The sequence below is a fragment of the Lepisma saccharinum genome, chromosome 19, assembly GCF_977018435.1.
Source record: "Lepisma saccharinum chromosome 19, izLepSacc3.1, whole genome shotgun sequence".
NCBI lineage: Eukaryota > Metazoa > Arthropoda > Insecta > Zygentoma > Lepismatidae > Lepisma > Lepisma saccharinum.
In genome coordinates this window covers 42,339,398-42,353,848 of record NC_139247.1, presented here as the reverse complement: position 1 = coordinate 42,353,848, position 14,451 = coordinate 42,339,398, and the positions used below count along the sequence as shown (strand labels likewise).

At 37.3% G+C, this 14,451-nt stretch overlaps 1 protein-coding gene across 4 annotated transcripts in view; it reads left to right on the top strand.

Moving 5' to 3' along the window:
* Positions 1-14,451, top strand: part of Nup107 (nuclear pore complex protein Nup107) — a 57,362-nt gene that overhangs the window by 13,637 nt on the left and 29,274 nt on the right. For all 4 annotated transcript variants that reach the window (XM_083140811.1, XM_083140808.1, XM_083140810.1 and 1 more), the window contains exons 5-7: positions 8,019-8,204; positions 9,566-9,691; positions 11,551-11,655. In XM_083140811.1, the coding sequence (XP_082996937.1) occupies positions 8,019-8,204; positions 9,566-9,691; positions 11,551-11,655 (417 nt within the window). The remainder of the gene's footprint in view (positions 1-8,018; positions 8,205-9,565; positions 9,692-11,550; positions 11,656-14,451) is intronic.

The window sequence follows — 14,451 nt, the reverse complement described above, 5'->3', positions numbered from 1 at the left end:
ATTACTACTCTTAAGTGGAGATGAAATTTATACATTTTATCTCCCAATAACTAAAGTTAATTGAAGAAGAGGAAAATGAAAATGTTGAACAGAAATTTGTATTAGACCCAAGGGAACAAAAAATATAATATGTACCAGTGGTATATTCCAACAACCATGCAAAGTCACGTTGAAAAGAATCTGATACTTCTTGGGGAAAAGAATAACAACAATGTATAAGGGCAAAAATCCAGAATATAGCTTTTAGCAATGGCCGTATGGATCGAATGTACAGGAAAACACGATGAAAGATCTCGCTTCGAGGAAATATCCCTATCCCCCAATTTTGTAAAGGAAATTAAAAATATGCAGAAAATTGTAATTTTCTGGTGATTTTGAAAATTTAACGTCTCCTGCTGGACCCCTAATTGCTGCTTGTTGTGAACAAGTTTTTCTTGGTGTGTGTGTGTTCATTATTACATGTAAAAGTAAAAACTAAAAAGCAGTGAAATTGCAATTACATGTACATTTTTCTTACATTTATATACACCCTTGAACAAGATTGGCCTGTGCTAAATAATCGTGCTTTTGTTCATTGCATTGCATTCCGCAAGTCCTATCTGCCTGAAGTATATCAGAGATTGATATCTTTTAAGCTGTCAGACAAGTCGCTTACGCCATACTTCCCAGCCTGTCATAAACATTACAAACAAGCTGAAGAAAGGGAGGGGGATCTACAGTGGCCTGCAAAGGGGGGGGGGGTGTTCAGCTGGGTCTCTTTTCCATCATATTTAAAGATAATACAGTTGTTGAAGACATAGACGTTCAGTACTTTTTATTATGCAAAACGAAATCGCAGATAAATAAGTTATTGAACACTGCGACTTATTTTTAACATGTGAATGTTTTTTAAGTAAAGCAGGGATCATACACTGTGTGCTTTTTTCTTTCTGCAAGCGCCATTTGAAATGAGCGCTTTTTCCCTTTTGTTACTATGGGGTTAATTGAAGATAAAAGGCTATAACTGCTCAACCACTGCATCTTTTTAAAAAATTAAATTCTAAATGTAAGAATGAACAAAAAGCAACATTTTAAGTAACTTTCGACAATAGAGAATCCAGGGTGAAGCGGGCACAGGATACCAAAGTTCGAATTTGCCTATAATTTCGCAAGATTTTTGAACACCGTAATTTCCATCTTTTTTTTTCAAATTTACGGCAGGAGCATTACATATGCTCCTAGAGTGGTCTTTTGTTGTATTTCCCTCAAAATTTGGTCCATTCAGCATCCATAAAGCTGATGCTAGAAGCGAAATTCCGTAATTACCCAAATCCGAATGCCGTCATTTCAGGTTGTTTTTTTTCTTCAAAGTTGCGACACGAACATTACATATCCTCATAGAGTGGTTTTTTATTGTGTGTCCCTCAAAATTTAGTCCATCCAGCATTCATGGGGCCGACGCTAGAAGCGCAATTCAATAATTAAAAGAAATTTCAGAGTGCCGTGATTTCAGTTTTATTATTTCTTTTTCAAAGTTTGCGACACAAGCATTACATATCCTCATACAGTGGTCTTTTGTCGTGCTTCACTTGAAATTTGGTTAACCCAAATTATTGGGAGGCACAATGTGTAAATTTTATCTCCGCTAAAAACCAAATGTTTAAGAAGAAAACAAAACCAATTTCATTCTATGACAATTTGTTCTTGAGATATGATTTTTTTGTGCTAGCGGCAAGTTTGAAAAGCACACGATTACTTTAAAATGCCTCCACCGGGTATCTAACCCGGAACCCCTAGATTACAAAATGGTGACGTTACCACGACGCCATCGGGGAGGCAAAAAATAAATGTATACGTAACCACCCCCCCCCCCCCAAATAAAAAAAAACCTGGTCACGCCACTGACTAGTGTTCAAAAGGATTAATCTTGTGTTATCCGCCAGATAAGAGTTACGGTTTTGTTTATCAGAAGGCAAGACAAGAACGAAAAATTGCATCCTTTATGTTGGATGAGTCATTGCTATCAGAAGCGATTTAGGCAAGGGACTACTTTGCAAGAGCTAGACATAACATTGGCGCCGGTAGCAGCCTCCCTTCAGACAGACTGGCACCAACGCACAGGTGGCGGAATAGAATGTTCTGTTAGTTTTAAAGATAAAGCACTTGTTGAAGACTAAGAAAAACTGGACTACCGCGTTCATGTTTTTCCTTTTTTTTTTTTAGTCAGCAGCTTGCTTATTCCTGAATCAAGTTACAGAAAGGGGGAAGGATTATTGTATTGTAAGGGACACATGAGCAATGTTTCATATGCAGATAGCTGCATTAAAAAGGAGGTTGCTTCGTGAATACCCCTGTACAGTGGTGTGCCCAAGGGGGAGTTGGTGGGATCAACCCTCCTCCTCAACCTTCGGCGGAGTATTCCTTAAAAAAGAACATTGTAGGCAGGAAAAGATGGCAAAATTAGGGTTGACTACTACTAAAAAAAAAAGTACTTAAACCCCTCCCTTTCAAAAATCCTGGGCACGCCACTGGCCCTGCACAGCAGTTGCAGATTAATTATCTTTTGTGAGAGGAGATTAGGGACTTTTTTCACTCGTTCCTAAACCAATATCGGATGACCGGGATTAGCAAATTATTCTTACTTTTCTCTCGGCAAACAAGACAGGAAAGTTTTCCAAGCAAGTTACCCCCGCTCCCTCTCTCCCTCTCTCCTTCCCCCTTCTACTAGTAAGGATTACGTAGATAAAGAAATGGGAATAGTGATTGAGCCATGTTCTCAATTGTCCCCACATACATTTTTTGGGGGGAGGCACAACAAAGACACCCCGAGTCATGCTTTTAGAGAAAGCAGCATTGAATGACTATCATTTTGTTCTCCGATCGGAAGGCAGGAGTTCAAGGTCGCATGTTGAGTGAATAAGCTGCTACAAAAGCAAGGCAGAGGGGGTGGGAGAGGTCGACTGGCAAGTTTTTTTGTCATCGGCAGGGTTTGGGAAACGAGAGTTACAGTAAACATAAGATCGAGATAAACATCCTAATGTTCAGCATAGTTTTTTGCAGGGAATTGGCTGAATGGATCAAGCGGGTAAACCTTGCTTGTACCCCTTTCACCCTCAGTCGCCTTCAATGTCTATTTCTCATGAATTTATGAATTTAAAATAACGATTTAGAACAGATTAGTGCAATACAGCAAACTTTGGTGTATATGTAGTACTCCTTTTCTTCCTCTGTGTACTTAATTTTACCATTTTCATTATATTTCAATAATACGTTTTTCTCAGTTATACGTTTTTACCCTTCTGTCCCCCATAAAACGTATAACTGAGATTTCACTGTATCAGCAAAAGGTGGTGATCATACAATAATATGCATTCGTAAGTTACATAACAATTTTTTAAGGTAAAAAAAATGACATTTTCAAAATAAATTTGTTATAAATAATAACAATAAATACAGGAAAACCTCGTTAATACGAAGTTCAAGGGACCAAGAAATGTGAACTTCGAATTAAACGACTTCGAGTTATCCAAACTTTTCAAGATGGTGCCTGTTTTTTCAGGTATAAATAAAGTAGAGTATAAATTACCCCCACAACGGATGTTTTATACTTGGTGGTAGCTCAGAAAATAAGCTTTATATGTACTATATAATAATAATGTACGTTTTAAAGAAAGAGTAAAAAATGTTACACAAAATGAGAACACGGAGCTTACACGGACACAAAGATTCCAAGGAGACGGTTAACACGGCAAAAAGTCTTTTAAAAAACTGTATTTTCTTTTAATTGTGCAAAGTCGTTGCTCTTCCACGAAATTCTTACAATTTTAGTTCATAAGAAACCCGTTTGCACGGAGACCTACGGAAAGGAAAACAATCTCGTTTATTGCAAGAAGTGAAACTCGGAACAATCTTGGCAGGCTCGAGCAAGAGTCGGGAGATAATCGGACAGAATGAATATTGGATTTTATGTGCGTTCACTAGAACATTGTTTGTTACAGGATTAACTGGTAAGAGAAAATTCTCTTGGGAGAGAAGACATTATTTCCCTGGCACCCAAAAAAAAACTGTATTTTCTTTTAATTGTGCAAAGTCGTTGCTCTTCCACGAAATTCTTACAATTTTAGTTCATAAGAAACCCGTTTGCACGGAGACCTACGGAAAGGAAAACAATCTCGTTTATTGCAAGAAGTGAAACTCGGAACAATCTTGGCAGGCTCGAGCAAGAGTCGGGAGATAATCGGACAGAATGAATATTGGATTTTATGTGCGTTCACTAGAACATTGTTTGTTACAGGATTAACTGGTAAGAGAAAATTCTCTTGGGAGAGAAGACATTATTTCCCTGGCACCCAAAAAAAAAAAAAAAAAAAAATCGTGGCTGTAAATTTTGTTCTGGTTCGGCTGTGTAAAACACATCGTTAAAAAAGTTTAGCCCCCCCCCCCCCCCTCCCTCTGCAGGGATCAATCCAAACTCTTCCTCAACTTGCATTGTAATCCACTCTGAAAAAGTAAACACAACTTGCGATCTGTTTGCACCGAGTGTGTATCCTAGGACACATTAAACAATGCCGCACTCTATGATCACTCTGGTTTGGATCCCACTTTAAACTGTATATTTAGTCCCGCTTAGCTCATCAGCGTAAAATGAACCCAAAACAAGCTTTACGAAACTTGCATATTTTCAGATTAATCGATAATTTATTGTAGGATTCAGGAGTATTTTGGAGGTCAAACACTCGCTCCGCCAAAACCTTTATCTCGTATTCCTACATTGAGCGTTTTTTTAACAGCAGCACGCTAATGGATCTGAAGAAAAGCGGGCGATTATATGAACTTTTATGTGCATCATGAAGTTGTTTTAACTCTTGTTTTTTCTCTCTGGAGATCAAATTTCTTATCGTCAAATCAAAACAACAGCTTTGCGAGATTCAAAACAATGACGCTAATTCGCACTGGATGAGTCATAGCAGTTATGGGCAAGCTACAGCTTTCCAGACGCTAGACTATACACTGGTGCCAGCTGCAGCGTAAACACAATGACACCGGCTGGAAGTTTAGAGCAGCAGGTGGCAGAAGGGAAATCATCCGCATTTTAAAAATAACGCAGTTGTGGAAGAACTTTTATCAGCAGTGTGAAAAAGAAAAATGATCCTTGCATTATGTTTTACGATGCAACAGACAATAAAACGGGTAATATTTCCTATCCAAACAGCTGCATTCAAACAAGAAAGAGGGACCTGAATTCTGAAATTATCACATTACCATGCACACCAGTGGCGGATAACGAGCTGTTGTAGGAGAAGGAAGGGGGTCACTTTTCTTTCACTTATCCTGCGGTTTTAGTTCGTTTTGAAGAAGGTATTCAGAACTGGTTGCTTTTTTTTAGATGCACACGAGCAAGAAAAATCGTTGCCAAAACAATTAGCAAAGGGACATCCCCCGGTTTGCTGATAGAAAAAGGGGAGAAGTCACTCAGCCAACAGGACACTGTTTTCGCAAATTTTATGACCGGCACAGTTGGGAAACGTATTAAGCGGGAAACCTAGATGACAACGCATTAAGCAGGTTGAAGATATTTAGTTGGCCTTTGTGGCTTTGATTATCTGTAACAGTTTCCCTTTTTTTATGAAGTTTTACAGGGTACAAAAAACACACTTTTAATGAAAGTGGTTACCGGAAGTTGTCGGCTACCAGGCAAAAGTTGCTCGCTCACGTGAAATTGCTGAATCTCGAGCTCTTAGCTAGACAGATGGGTGAGAGACTTCCAGGCGCCGTCTTGTATTTTGGAACATTCCTGCGATCTTATCTCGCATTTCTCATCTATAGTCGTTTTCACGTTCAGAAGACACAATGGGCTCTTATGGACAATGCTTTTCTTATGGGAAAATACGAGTGCGCTGTTGTGAAATTTCTCGATTTACAAATTTAGCTTACGTAAAATCGGTACCTGCAGTTTTGCAGGAAATTTTGTAGAGAATACGATGGTGAACACAAAAAACTAGTAACTTGCTTACATATTTTTAGATAAATTAAAAACTCAAATTTTCTGTGAAAACAAAATTTTTACATTGTTTTCATTCCTAACGTTGAAACGTGCCGTAAAATTTAAGTATTCATTATGAAAAAAATTGACTGTTTTTTAATTGTCATAGGTGATGGTGCTGCTCAGAATTTATCAATACTTTAAATCATAATCGCATTAATAAATATTCAAATAAAGTATGTGGAGATTTTTTATATTCGTGCAGTAGAAAATGTCGTCGCTGGCCATTTTTTGTTCTGTAATTCCAAGTAAAAACTTCCAGCGACAAAGTTGTGGAGAAAATAATGAAATTATTTTTTATAACCACTCAAAGGTTCCCAGAAATATTGCTTCCATGCATTTGGAGTTTCTTTTTAACCCGAACTGCGCGGGAAGTAAGGAGACATTGTCTGGCCATCTTGAGCTGACTCACCACAGCATTCCGGCTAATCACCACCAAGTTTACGAGTTGTTATTTTATTTCCATTCAGTAAAAATATTAACTTAATGCAGTTTGTTATAATAGAATTGCAATTACTTAAATTTAATAATTGACAATTATTTCCAATGTTGTTGTGAGCAACATTAGTGCTGTCGCAAATACACGTTGTTTTTGTTTACATTACTGTCGACATTAATACTGAAATGAAGATCACCTTTCAGTTTCCAACGTACACATAAATTCATAGACAATAATGAATTTATATATACGTATATGTAACACATTACCATATCTCAATATTATTCTATGAAATAATTACAGAGAAAGGCGAATGAATATTAAATGTGCCTGTGTATTAAATTAAATCTAATGGGAAAATTACATGCTAATGAACTGGCCGCGGTGGCTCAGTCGGTTACGCATCTGACTACCATGCTGAAAGTCCCGGGTTCGATCCCCGGCCGGTTCAAATCCGGGAACTTTTCTAACGATGGAAGCGGTCCCGGCACCCACCCAGCGTCGAATAACATGGGTACCTGGGGGAAACCCGGGGGGTAAAGGGGGTCAGGGGCGTGATGCTGATCACATCACCCCCACTTACGACCGGATCAAGAAAGTGTGGGGCGTTACCCCCTCACCCCCTATACGCCTTCAGGGCGTGGTGCTATGCACAGGGGAGCACTTTACTTTACTTTTAATGAACTGTAATGTTCACAGTATAATATTAATATTAATAATTACATATAATTATCATTATATATACAAAATATGTAACACCTTCATTGTGAAGAAAGCTCATCATTTCCCGGGAACATGAGCTAGCACTGTATTGGCAACACTGTGCGGTTTCTCCATAAGCGCCGTTGTCTCTTCTGGACGTGCAAACGACTTTAGCACTGGTGAATATTTCCAGGGTGGCGCATTCAGCGGGGAAAGAGCTTGACCTCCCATGCACATTGACAAAGAATGTCAATGTCCAGCGAGCATTTCGGGCTACTTCCCTCAAGTTGTCAGCAGCTCTTAGGACAAGGAAACATGTCAAGGTCCAGTTAAAATAACGTCCATGCTCTCTCCACCAGTTTTGCCGAAGGGTCTTGTAAACAACTTTATATTAAAAATTATCCGTATTTAGATTTTTCCGTACTGAAATACATTATAAATCCTATCTTATCGGCTGCGGAATGGGAAGAACTTCGGATTAAAGGGTGCTTCGTATTAACCAATATCGTATTAACGAGGTTTCCTGTATATTGGTTTATCATTCCAGTATGTCATACCTTCGTCTTCGTATATAAATGAACAAGAGAGACAAAAATGAATTATCACTTGTAGTTTTCAAGAAATGACATATTAATTGCTGCCTGATTTAGTTTTCATTGTATTTTCTGTGTGGAGATGAAATCTTTAATATTTGCATGATTTTAATTTTGTGTGTGTGCACACACTTTCGCGCATGTGCATGCTCAGGCACATTGTGCATATGTGCAGATCATGGGGAACGTCATGTTACATTTTATGCATTACATACACATTCCAGTGTGAGCAAATGTTAAAATATCTATTTTTTTCATCTAGGATCAGGCATGGCTGGAAAACGAAAGAAATACATGGAGATTAGTTCACTGCCTATATTTAGACCGTATAAGTTCAGAAGCTAATGCAGAGGGTGAAGATGATATGATAGTAGATGTCCCCAACAAGTACTCGAGTGAGAAAGATGCTGTCATACAATTCTACAAGTCTGATCAGGTTGTGAGAGAGGTAAGTCCTTAGAACTAATTTTTAAATGCAAGTTATATATTAAAGTTTAAGATGTAGAATTCCATTTAAGACGACTTGCATGTTTATTAAAAATTGGCATGAGCTACCATTCTTTTAAGAGGTTATTTTACATTTACTTGTGTTTTTCAACTTACATGCTTTTAAAACAGCAATAGTGTATTCTGAACTTTCTACAAGACACTCACCATGTTTCAAAATTAGTGATGGACCGATATAAAATTCTGGCAGATACCGATAAAGTACTGATATTCAATGTACTGATACTTATAACTGATATTCTACAAATCTTAAATAAAATTTCAAATGGTTCCTTGACCTCCTTCATAAGTGTATGTTATCAGATGAACCAAGCTCTTGAAATGCAAGAGGCGCTGCAAATTTACACATTCATTTTTTTAAAAAGTAGAGAATACTGATTATATGTTTATTTAGGAATGGGACAATATGAAAGTTGGCCGATACCGATAGCGTACCGACATAAAATTTACCAATACCGATAAACAATATTCTACCGATTCGATATAAAATTCCAAATGATCCTTGAAGAACCTGAATGGATCATTGACCTTAATGAATGCATGTTCCAAGGTGAATGTAGTGCAATAGAAGTTGTATATTTAGACATTTACTCTTTTAAAAAGTAGGACATGGAGATTAACCATAAAAATTATAACAAAATGGCAGTATTTCATTCTAAATTATAAGATATTTATAGATATATCAGATCAGTAAAATAATCGGTAATTTTGCCCATAAACTGATACACCGATAAGCCTATATCATCTGATACCGATTGAGTACCGATTAATTTGTCCCATCCCTAGATTATATGTTTATATCCATAAAAATTATAACAAAATGACACAATATTGCACTAAATTGAAATTATTTATAAATATATTGGATCAGTAAAGTTATTGGTAATATTACCGACAAACCAATACACCGATATGCCATGTTGGCCGATGCTGATAGACTACTGATTAATCTCTCGCATCTCTAATCAAAATGATTGTCAGGGTTTCAAACATTTTCATACATGGTGTACCATCACATGAATAATCTTGTGGAAAGTTAAAATCTGTTTGAATGATATGAGGTCCTATATTTTGCATACTAGGAAGATTTTGTTACATATTGGCTCTCGCTACATCCAACTAGCCTATTATATTATTATCGCTTTTTAAACCTTGCCTTTTAATGAAGGCAACAGTTGATTATTGAAAATTTTAGGAACAAACTTTATGGTACAGGCCTGTGTTAATCGAGATTTGTTATAATGCTATTACAGTAGTTATATGACTTTTGAATAATTTGAAACTTTGTTATATTTTCACCAGTGTCAGCTCGTTATTGATTGGCTGGAGAAGAATGCTCGTGATGAACTCCACGATCCTCTATGCCCCAGGCCAGAACACTTCACCGATAAGACTGTGGCGTGGGAAAATACTCTTCATGCTTTAATGGTAAGACTGCATTTGTTTTCAAATAATCATTGGGTAATGCCAACCCAGCCAGAGGCAGCAAGTGGCCAAGGATGATGATGATATTGGACAATTAATAAAAACAACCTGCCCCGTAGCCATGCGGTGTAAGGCATCAGGCTTTATGCTCGGGCTACGAGGACGTACACAGGTTCAAGTCTCCTGGGGGGAAGCATAACAATATTTGTCCTGAGATTTCTTCCTGTGTATGGGTCTGGTAGCTACACAACATTAAGAGGAATGGGTACGTAACCCGGTCATGAAAAATTAAAACGACTGGAGGTTCATTGTTCTGACCACACTTCACCCCATAACTGGTTGGATGTTCTCCCACTTAGGGTGAGTGAGAAAATAGTTATCAATTGGGAGTGAGGCTGGCAGTCGGTAGGTAGGCCAAGGCTCTCAATGGACTGTTGTCCCATGGGTTATTATAATTAACAAATGAATACTGAGTCAGTACTACTTCGGGCTGATTCTGATGTGGTACTTGAACATATGGACGTCCGCAGGATTTTTTCCAGGGAGGGGCAAGGAAGGTATTTTTCCCCAAGGGGGGGGGGCAATGAAGGTAAATTTTCCCCAAAAATATTGTTCTACCCTAAAAAACATTGCTTAAATTTGAATTTATGGTGTTCATATATAATTAACACACATTATTGTGGTTAAAATGAAATTATATGTGTGAAATAAATTAAAATAAAATAAAATATTTTTTGGTTGACTTTCATTTTCCAGGGGGGGCATGCCCCCCCCCCCCCCTCTTCCGGACGCCCATGCTTGAGCATTAACAAATTTATACTGTAGTAGGAATGGACCGATATGAATTTGTTTGGCCGACACCTCATAACCTGACATAAAATTCCAAATGGTCCTTGAAGAACCTGGATGGTTCATTGACCTCCTTAACAAATGTGCATTACAGGATGATTGTAATGCAAAGAAATCTGCATATTTAGACACTTACTTTCATAAAATTAGGCATGCAGATTATATGTTTCTATCCAGAAAAATTATATCAAAATAGCAGAATATTACACTTAATTATAAGATATTTATAGATATATCGAATCTATAAAATTTATCGGTAATTTTACCAATGCACCAATATGCTGATATCGATAAAAGTACCAAGTAATCTGTCCATTCCCTAATTTATAGATTAATAGGACCCTTAGACAACATGTACTATGAGTATTTACAGTATCTGTATCCTACTGTGAGAATAAAATATGGTGGTAGGATTTTTCTGACAACTACAAAAGACATTGTGAATTTGGAACAAAAAAATATCTGCACAGTGATAACATATCACATATTTACATGTTGGTGCAGTTTCATTAAAATCAGTTAAAGAACACAAAAGTTATTATGGAGGGGACATTACTTTCTTAATGATAATTGTTCACTGATTTCTCAGAACTCTTTATCATTTGGAGAATACTAATAATTTATATGAAAATTTATTGATCATATCCTTAATTAATGACATTTAATAGTATGAGGCTGCTTAATCCCTTCCCTGTGTTGGGCGTAATATTATGCCCGCGAACATCTCTGACTGAAGTAACCTGTGTTGAAAGGAATAATACGTTTTTTTGTTGGTGAAACATATATTTTGCTATTGAAGAAGAAATGGCCTTTTATTTATTCACGATTTTCAGTGCTGACAAAGTGCAAACGTGAGTTCGTTTGTGTGCCCCGTTTAGTCAGTTGCTTTATGTAATTTTTTTTGGTGTTGCGTTATTTGAACTGTTGGTGATTTCTGTTTGGTTTTTGAGTTTGTGAGTTTCTAATAGTACATGTATGCTGATGTACTTTATTTATTTTTTTATTTTTTTCAGAATAAGGATAAAGCAATTCCATATGGGAGCACTAGACCAATAGTAAACAGTTTGGATCCAGATGCACCTCTCAGAGAAAGCAAGTCTTTACATGATCTAGATCAGGTAATATTACCTTCTGTTTGTCTTAGTATAACTGTCCATCCAGGTAAAAATAGATATGAAATAATACTTTGTGTTAAGTGGAGGAAAATTGTTGCATGCTACATTATCTGTGTAGTGCTCGCATATGCTGGAAGAGGGACTCAAAGTAACTGCATGAAAACATAAAAAATTGCATAACCAGGATCCTTTCTATATTTCTCTTCCCTTTTTGCTGGATAAATGCCAGGAAAAATACATTTTTGTAAAGTCATTACCAATGAGGGTTTTTGTATAGATTCTTTGGACTTCTTTTACATTTCTTTCTAATTTAGTTTCAGCATGCACTATCAATTGGTAAATTTTCTGCTAAGTAAATTGTGTTTGGTTTCTATAACATACAGCATGTCTCAAAATGATTATCGGGGTTTCACAGTCATTTAATTTTCCTTATATGTGGGGTACAAAGACAAAGTTTATATGGGAGTATACAACAACTCAACAAGTTTACATAGTATATGTGACGTCTTGTTCCAATTCGTTCTTGTTCTTGGCAATCCGTCACAACCCATTTTTTTTTATTATTTTGGAAGTACGTGCGTTCCCTTGGATATCTCCCTGTAATAGAAATAAAATAACACACCCCCCAAAAATACATATGCGCAAATATATATATATTTAGTTGTTCTATCACGGGTGGTTCGCGTGCTGTTAGGAAGAAAACCCAGGATCAGACAAATCAAAATGGGCAAAGGTCAAACTACTAAATCCGAGTTTTTTAAAGGTACTAAATAGTGCATTGCTCCAATTCCTTCTCGCATATACCGCCAGCTGGTCCGCAGTTTTGTAGCGGGCTCGTGTAGTCCCACTCCCGACGAACTTACGTGTATATGACTGAAAACATACAACTGCTTTTATTTTTTTTAGCCCCTCCAAAAAAATACCTGCTACCCAAGAAATTATACAGGGAAGGTGAACTTATCCTAAATGGCGCCCAGCACCCTGCTTCATTACCTGAACAGTAAGATTGGGTATTTTCTCAATATACTTTTTATTTCTTTAAGAAGTGCAGTTTTTTTGATTTCTTAACAACAACAATAGTAACAATGTGTTCTCTGTAAATAAGTCCCTTCAAACAAGAATCTCTTAACAATTACCCCCCCCCCCCCTTAACAGTTTTCACAAAAATTTGCAACGACGATCAACGTCGACCATTATTTTTATTTACATTTTTTTTTTTTTTTTTTTGATTCTCACTATCTGTTACAAACACTTATCCTTACAAAAACTATGTCCGTATTCATTCCTTCTCTTAACTACTCTCATATTTTGCAGGAATTAGCCCCGGCGATAGGAAATTATTTGCAACTGAAGTCACAATGTATTCTAGACTTTTAAGTAAAAAGGGGGGAAAAGGGAGGTGAAAGATTCAAGATTTATCAATTAAAGTAACACGGTAAACTAAAACCTTTTGGTAAAATACTTAACTCCATGTCCGTAAGGTTCCACGTTTTTGTCGACGTCCCAGGTGTACGGGAAGATAAAGGCTGAGTCACGCCCACATTGACTCAGGCGGCTATCACGTCGTGGAGCACCGTTGCTGGAGTTGATGTTATCGCGGTCGGCTGGGAGAGAACACTGGCTCGCCCAACAAGGAAATCGTCTGCCCCGAGAAGCTCGCTAGGTGGTAGTCTCGTCGATCCCATGCGAGTTTTTGGGAAACAAACGAAGTTTCTCAGCGAACTAACAATCCTAAGCATCGGGTCTAATTCCTCTTATACAGGGTGGGCCGAAGAATGTGGCGGAACGGGATAAACAAGTCCCGATTCACCACATATATCTTATAAATGTTCAATGTGAGCACCTTTCGTGACATGGCACATATCCATCCGGTAGTCCATTGCTTCTCGACGCTTTCATTTTGTCATGTGGCCTTGACCTTTGACTTTGAATATCTCAAAACATGTCATCACCAAAAATTGTGAAAAAAATATATTTGGTCCCTCATGCCATACTCTAAAGCATATCAAAAAATCATTCTGGGACTGCAATGGGATCAGAAGATACAAAATAATATGTGTAACTATGTGACTGATAAAAACCCCATTACATGCACTATGACGAGTCAAAAGTCCCTTAACACCCTCTACAAAATGTAAAGGAGTTATCCTGGTCATGAAAGAAATAGGTTTTTGCACAGGGAGAACCCTAGCTGTGTGTGTCAAGTGCAAATCCAGCACATTGTTGACCGCCATATTGAATTCAACGCAAAACTTTCAAAGGAAAGGGTGTGAAGTGATATACAAATCAGGCTAGAACTTCACGAGAAATGAAACGGCGAAGGTTTTTCCAAAGTATATTTAACCAGCAAAAAGTTATTACTGCATGCTTGTAACCATTTTCTCCTTTTCGAGGTGTTAAAAACAAAAGTATTAAGAATGAAAAATTCTTCAGTAACGAGGCTAATTTTTATGTTCACGGTAAAGTTAATAAAAATAATATGCAATACCTGTGATTTGATAATCTACAGTAGACAGATCCCAGCCGAATGGTTGTTGCTGGTACGCTAATGATGTGGTATAATGTATGGAGAACTGGAATGGTTGGTCCATATTCAACAACGGAACCTTAAATGGTGAGGGCTTCTTGGATGTGTTAAGTGAACAGGTTTTTCATCCTTGCTTACAGGATATGGTCTTTTCCAGAGTTTTGAAACAGGACAGTGTGTGACCACATTATGTGAACATTTTGGCAATTTCTTCATGGTAAATTTCTAGGTAGATTGATGGGCAGACGGGGATTTATTTAGAGTCCTGCACA